This window comes from Haplochromis burtoni, unplaced genomic scaffold, assembly GCF_018398535.1.
Source record: "Haplochromis burtoni strain Fernald_Lab_line unplaced genomic scaffold, NCSU_Asbu1 Contig_54, whole genome shotgun sequence".
In the NCBI taxonomy this organism is placed as follows: Eukaryota; Metazoa; Chordata; class Actinopteri; order Cichliformes; family Cichlidae; genus Haplochromis; species Haplochromis burtoni.
The window spans coordinates 861,307-873,244 of record NW_024582415.1 but is presented as its reverse complement, the minus strand read 5'-3'; the positions used below and the strand labels follow the sequence as shown (position 1 = coordinate 873,244).

The window sequence follows — 11,938 nt, the reverse complement described above, 5'->3', positions numbered from 1 at the left end:
CGCACGAAGTCCATCATCCCGTTTTTGGCTCTATGATAAGACTAAATACCTGTCATTCAAAAATCAAAGCCCTGCTAACAAAGGAGGAATATCGTGCTGTGCTTTGAAGATTGTAAAAATGAATTAGCTCAGTATAGTTACGTATTAGTTTATATTTATAGGCATATGTGTTGGCCTTGAACCTTTCAACCAACTGTCCACCTCACTAGGTTGAATGACGTGATAATGTTATGTGAAACGTTGGTTTCTTAATTATTAAAAATAAGTGGGCGTGGTGAAAGATGAACGATTAACCAATCGGCGTCATGAGCGGGATCGCTCCACTGTCAAGCTGTGTGGAAAATATATTTAAATGAGCCCGCTTGTTTTACTGAACAAATGAATTCTAGATTATTTAATGCTCCGGTCTTTATTTCGCCCACTCTCAAACATCCAGAGACTAACCTATGTAAAAAAAAAAAAGAAGTGTGCAATCCCGGATTGTCTAAAACTTGCCCTTTTTTTCTCATAGCCAGCAGGGGGCGACTCATCTCATTCACTGTTCAAAAGTTTACTATAGAAGGAAGGCACCTTCAGACGCTCTTTTAGACGTGAAATTTCTTTGCAGTGATTCATCTACACTAGCGTCTGGATGGACGGATACTTTTAACCTCCATCGTGATTAGATCAAGTTGCAATGGCAACAGTGTTCTTTGAACTGCTTGGCTTTCAGCTGTATTCTTTCAAAGTTTTTATTCATTGATGTCCTGTGTGCAGGTTGTACTGAATTCAAGGAAATTAACCTTTAGCTTTTCTGACGCTTAAAAGATATGAGGTTTCTTTAAGAACTTTGGGTATATCCTCTTAAAGAGAGCCTTAAAGCCACAGTTCTTACCGCATACTTGTGTGGTGTCTACTATTTATCCCTGGTGGAGACTTATGTGTGACTAAAAGATTACTGAGACATGACACATTGCCACCCGGGTTGCCTTTGTACAGAGGAGACACAGAGGGAGACAAAGTGAACTCATCTGATTTCATCAGTGTTATCCTTTTTATTTATCTATATAAAGCACAAGAGAAGGCTTGTGGGGCTACCACCGACTTATCTTCTAGCTGGTTTATAGGGGAGTGACTTTAAATAATTAATGCATAGATTTTTTTCCATCTCCATCAAGTATATATTAGAACTGAAAGGAGATAATCTTGGAAAACTTAGGTCTTGAAATAAGACTTTTCAAACAATAGATATCACACAGTTCCATACAGAATATATGGAACATTCCTCTTCTTCTACCAAAAACCAACAACAACAACAGCAGCACTAATGGGCACCACTGGGGAGGTCCAATAACAGGACCCAGTAAAACCACCTTGAAACACGAGGTGAGCTGTCTGTGTTGAGACTTACAATAAAAATGAGCTCGTTCATACTAACAGGCACTGCCTTACTGCAACTAACACACCCAATAAAGGGCAAACAATGTGTTGTTGACAGGAGTTTCACTACACATCTGGAGTCTCAAGCCTGAGCAGTTTGTTTGATTCATTAACAATAAACAGTGTAATCAATCAAAGATTTAAAATGTTTAAAAGGTCCAAACATTTTGCAATGAATCTAAAGACTGTATGGCACAATATCTGTGTGTCTCTCTGTAGCCAGCTGTCTTTTGAAAATTGATCTTTACGAAGCTTCAACGCTGTAGTGCAGAAAGCTCTCGTAATGAACTGAACGCCATTCAGAGAAGGATGAAGTGAACCTCTTATCATTCCCAGAGACGTTACCCAAACCGCCCCCCTTAAGTCCCCTGTTACAGTAATGAGCAACAGACTGTGAAATGTCTGAACCTAGAAAATAATCAGGACCTTTTGTTAGTTTTAGGTCAGAGAGGGAGGCTCTGCCACACAGAGACTGTTGCCACATTCCTCATTAAGGCTTTCCTGTGTTCTGGTGAGTTGTCTGAGGCATTTTATTAATATTACTGATTCTCTTCACGCTTCAGTCAATTATGTCAGCTTTAAACAACCTGGATGCCTGATATATACGGAGGCTTGGCAAATATGAAAGAGCAACTTTCGGTTTTCAAACAGTTTTTTTGTTTTTGTTTTTTACATTTTTAACAATGCTTTACTTCTTAAAATTAAAAAAATTATGATCTGATCAGTAAATACAAGTTCAGTATTATAAGAAGCAGCTTCCATCTACTTTAACTCAACCTTAGTGGCATTTGCTTTGAGTGCTTCCTCTGGCTCAGACTCATCCAAAAATAACATGTCTCCAAAAAGTATTTTCAAATGTGATCCTAGCAGGGTCAACTTGTATAGTAACTAGTTTGTATAGTATAGTATAGTAGTTGGTTTGGTCTACGTTTGACTACGTCTTCCTATGGACTAAAATATAAAAGTTTTTATGAATCAAACCTGTAGACCTCAGTCTTTTTGATAGTGTCCAAAGATGTCCACAGGAAGGCGCTGTAGGTCATGAACTTTGTTCTAGTAAGTAAATGGGCGTGTTTGCTCTGTGTGTGTTCAGTCTCTTAAATTACCCGCTGTAGGAAAGGAAATGGACTAAAGTTTGACAGGTAAGTTGATCTCGTACAATCTGAAACAGGATAAATGTAGCTGTGTAGTTAAAGTATAGAGGAGCTCTGTCAGAGTTTGTGGATTTGTTTATATTGGAAGGATTACATGTGCTATTGATCGCCATTGTTTTTGTACGTGGGATCAGTGTGTACCTGTACCGTGTAGTGTGACCCGGAGTCTTTCAGCGTTTCGTTTGTCTTTTTCACCCCCCATTGTTATGATTACATGTTTCCACGTTGTCTAAGAAGTAAAGAAAGGAAAGTGAAGTCTTTCTTTCCCCCCTTTGTTCTCATGCAGCTGAGCCACAGGGCTGCTCTTGTTTAACTCCGGGAATAAAGTAGAGATGGACGATTTCTGGGCGGGAGCCCTTTGGGCACTGAAGATTTGGCTGTACCTCGTAATCATCCTCATCATGATCCCATCCATGTTTGGATTCTCACTGGGCATTTCCGAGATCTACATGACCATACTGGTGAAAACCTTGGAGGTACTAACACACGTAATTCTTATGTCCCTCATAGGTTAATATGCTTTAAGCAGGTGGATATATTTTGATTCTTGGCCATTAATATATGCTGTCTGTTCTCCACAGTGGGCCACTCTGAATATACAGAAAGCAAATTCAGATGAAGGAACACTCAAACCCTCCTCATCTAATGGTAAGTAGAAAGAAATTTGGTTGATAGATCTAAAGAAAATGAGGCAGGGGCACTCCTTTACAGATAACTTGATGTCATATCCCTTATTGTGAAACTTTGGTTTAAGGAAAGCTTTGCGTCTGCTGCAATATGAGATTTCATCAGATACTTCATCATAAGTCTGTGCTGGCATGTTGCAATGATATGGCCACATTATAAAACATAGACTGATTTACCTTTAAAGTGGCCTTTTTTAAAAATGCATGCATATAAAATACTCACGGAGCAAAACGTGCTGTGTCTTAAGGAAAAATGTTCATATTTTCTACCATACTACAGCTAATTTTTCACCAAAAAGTCTCTTTGTGGCGCTGAGGCTCAGTAACCTTTATGATAGGTAATAAGTAAAGTTGCTCTGGGAACCTTGTCTTATCTCACAAGATGCAATAAATAAACTCTTTATCAATCTCCAAGCTTCACAGGATGGTTTCCCATGCTGGAGCACAGAAAGACAGTTTGGTCAGCAAAAATTGCTCTCTCCAAAGTTCCAAGTGTGTGAGCCGAACATTTTTAACATGAGCAATGAGTGCAAGAAGTAAAAGTCCCTGAAGAACAGAAACAGGGCAGACATTGTACTGAATGTTTTGAGTGAATACGGCGCGTGTTAGTGTAGGTTCTGGACTTTGCCTGCTGAGATATGAGGTAATGTGGATCCAAGCTGAGGCTGTTTTTAAACTGTTCTCAGACCTGTTTGCCTTACAGTCTGTTCAGTATGACCATTATTAATAAAGACTGCAAGCAAAAACAAGTAAGAACGTTTAAGGACATGTTTTAGGCGACACATTTCATAAATTGAGTTGCTCTTTCTTGTAAAGTCCCTCCTATGATGAGAACTCCAGATACAGTATCTTATCACTAAAAGTATTACATGCCTGCTTGTTGTGCCATATGACAGTGAGGTGATGCAGATTCAGTTCTGTTCTTTTTAAAGAATTTTATGTTGAGTTCATGCTCTGAATGGCTTCAGTCTTCATGTTTTGTTGTTGTTTTTTTTAAATGCGTTTTGTCAAAGTGCAGCACATAATGCTCTTCCAGGAACAACATTCCCGATTGAACTCCCTGACACATTCTTTAATCTTCTAACCCTAATGTTGCCTTAAGACATTTGCCAAGGCTGACTTATCTATGTGATTGTTACTAATATAAAAAAATCATATCAGCTAGTTTAATTGCATCACTGTGTGTGTCTGCGTGTCTGTGTGTGTGTTTGCATGTGTGTCAGGTCTCATCCAAAGGGAAAATGGATCAATGGAGAAGGAGCTCGAGGAACTTCGACGAAGTCGCCCAAAACCACCAGTGGGTGGTGATTTTACACTAAGTGACTGTTTCTATTTCACCCGACAAGGGATTGAGAGTATTGTAGATGATGAGGTACATTTTTTTTTAATAACACATCTGCAAACCTTGGTTTTCATTTTAAAATGAAAATGTTTTAGTCATGTTTGTCAACTTTCTATTTTAAAATCAGGTGACCCAGCGGTTCACTTCTGAGGAGCTGGTGTCCTGGAACTTACTGACTCGCACCAACAATGATTTCCAGTACATAAGTCTGAAGCTGACGCTGGTCTATGGCCTTGGCATCATTGTGAGATACTGCATCCTTGCCCCCCTCAGGTAGAAAAATACTGCAGAGTCCACCCACCCCAAATTTACTCTTTCCTCCACAGAGAAGCAATGTGGAAGACAGAGTCAAGACTCACCTGGTTGTGTTAAAAATTATCTCAACTGAGTTAAAACCTACTGAAAAAATTGCAAGCTGTATGAGAGGAAGAAGTTAATGCCATAAAAATGTGCAATAAAAATATGCAATTCAAATTCATTTTTTACATAACATGCAGTAATTTATATTTCTGTTAAGTTTCAATAAAAACTCTAAACTCCAACTGACCTGCTGCTTGAAGGTGAAATGTGTCACTCTCTCTCCAGAATAACGTTGACCATCATCGGTGTTAGCTGGTTGGTAATAGGAACATCTGCAGTTGGATTGCTTCCAAACTGGAGGTGACTAAAAATGTTTGTTTTTTTTATCTTATACATTAGAAAAAGTACTATAATGGAAATCTTTTCTCAACAATGTGTCATTTTTTTTCCTTGTAAATATTTATTTTTAGGATAAAGTTCTGGCTCAGTGAGTTGGTCCACGTGATGTGCTACAGAATCTGTGCTCGAGGACTCTCTGCCACGATTCGCTATCACAACAGGTACAAATGCTTTCCTGTTATGTACCACATCCTTAAAAAAGACTGGTTTTACCCTTTGTCTTTGATTTCAGTGTTGTCATTTCCTCTGCAGGGAAAATAAACCCAAAAAAGGAGGAATCTGTGTTGCCAATCATACTTCTCCGATCGACATTGTGATTCTGTGCACAGATGGCTGCTATGCTATGGTATGCAAAGAAGCCACCCTCAAATCAACTTATTTGGAGTTTTACATATAAAGAAATTGATTTGTTGTAAAACAATTTCTTTGCATTATGTGTTTCCTAGGTGGGTCAAGTCCATGGAGGCCTGATGGGAATTATTCAGAGAGCCATGGTGAGATCCTGTCCTCATGTCTGGTTTGAGAGGTCAGAGATGAAAGATCGCCATCTAGTGACCAAAAGGTTTATATTTCACTCCCTCACTTCAACACGTTTCTTTCAGGTCTTTTGCTTGGAAGTAGAAACGTATTATCGTCAAAACAAGAACGAGTATGTTTTGGAACGCTGATGCTGGATTCACTGCAGTTTAGATTCCAGTCTCTTTACTTTAATCCCTTCTCAATAAGGCACTCATTCTAATTGTTGAATGTATTTTTTATTGTGTGTATTTATAAATGGTTTCTATTACCTGTTCTGTTGTTTCCAGGTTGAAAGACCATGTGAACGACAAAAAAAAGCTTCCTATATTGATATTTCCAGAGGGTAAGCGTCACCAAGTAGACAGATAAAGTTACTTTATCCACTGCAGTTTGACCTTTGTATCATCAAAGAAAAGCCTGAGTGAGAGCTGTTATTTTAGCTCCGTGTCTGATGGCAGTCTGGCCACTGAGCTGTGACACACGAGCAGATATTTTCTATGTGGGTTTGGAAGAAGCTCACACAGCTGTCTGTTTAATCTCCTGTTTCTATAGGAACTTGTATTAACAACACATCTGTCATGATGTTTAAAAAGGGAAGTTTTGAAATTGGAACAACAATATACCCAGTCGCCATTAAGGTACTTCAGCCCAGTCTAGCATTCCTCCTTCATCTCTCAGTCATATATATTTGAGCCCTTTAGGTCACACATTTCTGCTACTTAATGCTTGTCTCTGTGCTTTTTAAACTTTTCCTAGTATGACCCAAAGTTTGGAGATGCTTTCTGGAACAGTTCCAAGCACAGCATGGTCAGTTACTTGCTGAGGATGATGACCAGCTGGGCCCTTGTATGCAATGTCTGGTACCTGCCAGCCATGCACCAACAGGTGTGTGTAACATGTGATGAATGAAGTCTATGTACATATCTGTATAGACTTAGGAGGACTTTAACTCGGATCACATTTGTTTTCTTGAGACTTCAACTTGCCTAACTTGCTTAAATTGACTGTTGGTCTTTAGTCTTTATAATAAAACTGCTTTTATTTGTGACAATAAACTGATTCACACAGTTTTATTTCCCCCAAAAAATGTCAGGAGGGTGAAGATGCTGTCCAGTTTGCCAACAGAGTGAAGTCAGCCATCGCTCACCAGGGAGGGCTGGTAGATCTGCAATGGTAAGCTCTTACCTCATCCTAATTTAATGATTTCACAGACAAGAGTAACAGAGAAAGATGTAGTCCTTTGTCTGAATGCTAATCAAGTGTCAGTCAGCTCTTTTTTTTTTTTTCTTTTTTTTTTAATGACCTGGCCATAGGGAAACGTATGACACTGAATAATCGTTTAGTTCTGTCTGCATGCAGGGATGGAGGCCTCAAGAGGGCAAAGGTGAAGGAGACATTCAAAGAGCAGCAGCAGAAGAAGTACAGCAACATGGTGGTGAGAGATGACAGCAGCAGCAACAGCGACTGAGATCCTCAGTCAAACAAAGGCCTTGTCTTGTGTTGGAGAATATCTACTGGGGAAAAAAATGCAGTGGTCCTCCAGTGTTTTCTCTCTGGCTGTAACTGACTGGGAAAGCACAACAGTAGATTTAAAAAACTGTGAAATCTTAGGTACAGCTAAAGAGAGGGAAGTCTCAGTGATTCATAGATAACACAAGTGCAATATTGAACATTATGAGGAACTGAAAAAGGCAAGCTCCCTGTGTTTACTGCTGCTTTAAAAAATTAGTTTGGGGTCACACAGCATGTTCTATATTTTTTATTTTTTAGAAAATACAGAGACATTTTGTTTCAGCAATGATTACTGCAGTGTTCCAGTGGCACATTGATTTAAATAATGCGAGTTCAACATATGAAAAGGCTAACTGATTATTTTTTTCCCCCCACTGATTACAGAAGCATTAAGTGTATGGAGCAACAGCACCTGTCGGTTTGATCATAGTCTCAAACACGTCCAGTAAAACAACTTTAGGATTTTAAAAACTATAATGCAACAAAGCTTCATGCACTCAATAAACCAACTAAACTGCTTCTTTAAAGGGTACAACAGTTTTCAGCTGTGCTAACATGATAAATTTGATACATTTGTGGTAGGTAGCAGTGTGTTTGTAATACATGAACAACATTGCTGCAATCATAAGTTATGATTTTAAATTCTCCTGATTCTACAACCTTTTCATCAACATTTCATATTAGATGAAAACAAGCATTTTTTTTTGTCTCAGAAACAAAGACGCATTAAGTGACCCCAAACTACTGAGCACAGTGTTTACTGATGTGAAATGTGTGATTGCAGATGAGCCACTGGTTTAAAAAAACTGGCTTGATGAATGTGTAATTTGTCGACTTAAATGTGTTCTACTTGTTGTGTTTTTTGGTTTGCTTGTTTGTCTACATGTCAAAAGCCCATGGTACAAATGTTGTACTGTACAAATGAATTCAGGTGTTGCCGTGTAATACTGCAAAAGAATTCACGCCGATAACTACCAAACCGTGCTAGTTCTCAGTCAGCTTGAACGAACAAACACATTTGAGTTCAAAACTGACAGCAGCTTAGCATTTGTTATTCAAAAGGGAAATTTGACCTCGTCTGCTTTTCAAAAGAAGCCCACGAGTTTGACACTTGAATAATGAACGTTAACGTTGTTGTGCGTGACAGTCCAGTTCAATTAATGACAACATGAGCTGTAACTGCTTCACAGTATAACGCAAAGAACAGACTTTTTAGATGGCTTCTCACTGGATGGTTTTTCTGAAATTTCATCCTCATGGCTTCCATTTTTCTCTGGGACTTCCTCTTTGGACCCTTAAAGCAGATTGAAGAAGCATTTGTTTTAGGGAGACTTTTTGAATGTTGCGTGTCCTGATATTTTCTGTTTGTTTGTCAAACTGTCAATGATCTCACCATCATTTTTGTGATCGCTGGGTTCTGATTTGTCCTGAGTGCTCTGTTTAAAAACAAGTTTGAATCAATGAAATTCTGTCTGAAAATCTTTAAACCAGTCGGCCTTTGACTGATGGAAGTACTCACCTGCAAGGAGTCCCCTTTTCTCTGTTGTGCTTTGAGTTCCTGATATCTGCAAGTATTAATGACAAAGTAGAAATCATAGCTAAGAAACTCTGTAGTCAGATGAATGACTTTGTGTTTTATAGTTTGGTCCATAAGTATTCAGATAAGAATATTCTTGTTTTCATTCAAGGGGTTAACCAAGACCCTTAACGCAGTTAATATACAGCTATTTTTATACATGGTCCTTCCTTTTCAGACACTCAGACACAGTTTTGTGATCTTGCAAGGTCTGTTGCCATAATTTATGAAAACTGGAGCAGATAAAATAGCTGGAGTTAATTCCATGTGCTAAACTTGTATTTGTTTCACTGGAACTCTCAATTTAAGCTTAACACAAATGTTGGTGTAGGTGAAAAAAAGCCTTTAATGGCCAAATCGCCAATGTGTACAAAGTTTCTTAAAAAGAAGAAATCCTCTGGCCAGCTCAGCAACACCGAAAGGGTTAAAAGACCACAGAAGGCAACTGAAGTGCACAATGACAGAATTATTATGAAAACAGCTTTGAAACATCTAGACAAGCCTAGAACAAACTGGGGGAGGTAGGTGCGATATTGTCAGAGTCTACAATCAACAGCCACTGGTTAGACTAAGAAAACCAAAAAAACATCTAAATGCACAATTCTGGAAAAAAATAAAATCTTTGGAAACCAAGATGAACTTGTACAAAAATAATGAGAAATTATGGAGATGTGCCAGTGGAACTGGGTTATTGGTGTTTATAGGTTAGGTGAGCATGTGACGATGCTGCAAACTGATCAGAGTGTGCTTCACAGTGCAAATGGATAATTACCTAAAGCAAACGGCAAAAGCAAACCAAGAGTTTCTCAAAGCAAAGAAAGGCTAAGAAGTCAGTTACCTGATCTGAACCTAGTAGAGCAGCTTTTCAGTTATAAAAAATGCAAAGCTGAAGGCAGAAAGGCCAACAAACAAGGAACAACTATAAGTGACTGCAGAAAAAGAAAAGAGCATCTCGAGGGAGGAAATACAGCATTTGGTGATGTCCATGGTTTCTAGACTTACAGTCGGTGAGTGCAAAGGATTTTCAGCCAAGTATCAAAACCAGTCTTTATGTCTAAAACTATATTTGTTTGTCAAACTCATTTTAAACCTATGAAAATGGGATACTATGTATAATATGGCTGTGATTTCTAAATAGCTAATGTTAAATTGATCTTAACTATTGAGTAAAAGAATCTTCGTTTTGATTGGTTGAATTAAAATGTCCTTTGGTGTGGTACAGAGGTAAAACTACAAAAACGCTCACTGTCCAAATAAAAAATGATCTAACTGTGTGTCACAGCTTTCAAGTCTTTTTGTCTCTTCTTTTTGTAACCCGGTTTGGAAAAACAAACGGGATGGTGAAATATTTATGAGTGGAATTAGTGTCAAACATCTGCGTCTCCTCTGCCCAGTTCGGATGACAAACAGGTTGCTGTTGATTCAAATGGACAGAGTTAAATTAGGGTGCCTTTATCTCCTAGCAATAAAGGCCAGCAGGTCTACAGTACAACATAGTTTAATGCAATGGTTATTCCATTAAGAGCAGTCTTGCCTCTAACATGAGCCAGCTGGTCATCATAAAACCAGACAAATAAAACCAGCAGTATATGCAGAGTATTCATTTGTAAGACAGACGAATGACGAATACAGTTGCAGTTTCACAGCAAAAACATCTTAAGTTGCTGTATTATAAAGTACTGCTGTTCAGTTTGTGTTAAACAATAACACAATTTCATCTAATGATGAAATAGTCACAGTTTTGTCCAGTGATTTGTCTTCAGACGAGGCTATAAATGTTGTTGATCAAGCATATTTAAAAAGATGCAGTTACATTTGATCACTATCTGTAGTAATCTCACCTTTGCAGATAGGAGTCGTTTTTTCTGTGGGTAGAATTTGTTTTCCTTTTCAGTCCTTGTGGTGTCCATGTTTTGCTTGTGTCTATTCCTACATCCACCCTGCCTGCAGCTCCAGATGCAATTGGCATCTTTGATAGCAGAAGTACAAATATCAGAAAAAACCCAAATCAAAACCAAAACTCTCAGTCATGTGGATGCAAACATGCACAGTCGCTCTTGTAGCTGAAAGAGGAGCTTGCCTTTCCGGACTTCACACACTCCTTGTTCTCTTGTAGACTTGGCTGATATGTTGGTAAGAAAGTGGCTCTGCAGTTTATGTGGATGTTTGTTGTTGTATCCGTGGCAACAGTACCCCCCAAAAAATGAAACAGCAGTGCCTGTGGCTGCAATGAATGCAGTCAGGGCCACCTTCTTTACTTTTAATTCTTAAAAAGTATATATGTATTTTTATATATATATTTGTTTGTTGTTGTTAGATTAATTTTTTTTTAAATGACTCAATTTTAGTAAAAACTAACATCAAATCTGTTATAAAAAGGAAATGTTCTCAAAAAAGACATCATACTCAACAGACTTCTAAATAACAGATGAGATGTATTTCGTATTTTGATTACAGATGCATTCTTGTTTTTGTACTTTAAATAGGACACCAAAGTAAGAAAGGGTTGAAGTGAAAGTAATTCATCAATGTTCTTGCAGCTCTCTCAACATAGGAACAAAAATAATAGTACAATAAGAATATATAATGCCATATCTTTTTTGTAAGCAGAAAATATAAAATAATGTCATTGCCATTTATGGATTCATGGTCATCAGGATTTGGTCTGGGTTTTTGCTGTTGTTGTTTTTTTCTATTTTGTATTCTTAATTGATGTATTTGAGGTTTGATATATGGTTGATATGATATTTATGGTTGATTGATGTTTTATTTGATACAATCCAATCATTTTTATATATAAATATAATAGGGCGATTGTGGTTCAAGAGTTGGGAGTTTGCCTTGTAATCGGAAGGTTGCCAGTTCGAGGACAGTCTCGGTCGTTGTGTCCTTGGGCAAGACACTTCACCTACTGCCTACTGGTGTTGGCCAGAAGAGCCGATGGCACGATATGGCAGCCTCGCTTCTGTCAGTCTGCCCCAGGGCAGCTGTGGCTACAACTGTAGCTTGCCTCCACCAGTGTGTGAATGTG

At 38.3% G+C, this 11,938-nt stretch overlaps 1 protein-coding gene across 1 annotated transcript; it reads left to right on the top strand.

The window, feature by feature from the left end:
* Positions 1-2,468: 2,468 nt before the first annotated feature.
* Positions 2,469-8,792, top strand: agpat9l (1-acylglycerol-3-phosphate O-acyltransferase 9, like). The gene is made up of 14 exons (XM_005924438.3): positions 2,469-2,561; positions 2,860-3,049; positions 3,155-3,221; positions 4,483-4,631; positions 4,729-4,874; positions 5,187-5,261; positions 5,372-5,461; positions 5,553-5,646; positions 5,747-5,862; positions 6,107-6,162; positions 6,372-6,457; positions 6,576-6,704; positions 6,913-6,992; positions 7,179-8,792. The coding sequence occupies exons 2-14, from the start codon at positions 2,906-2,908 to the stop codon at positions 7,285-7,287; spliced, it is 1,341 nt and encodes a 446-aa protein (XP_005924500.1). The 5' UTR covers positions 2,469-2,561; positions 2,860-2,905; the 3' UTR covers positions 7,288-8,792.
* Positions 8,793-11,938: the final 3,146 nt, after the last annotated feature.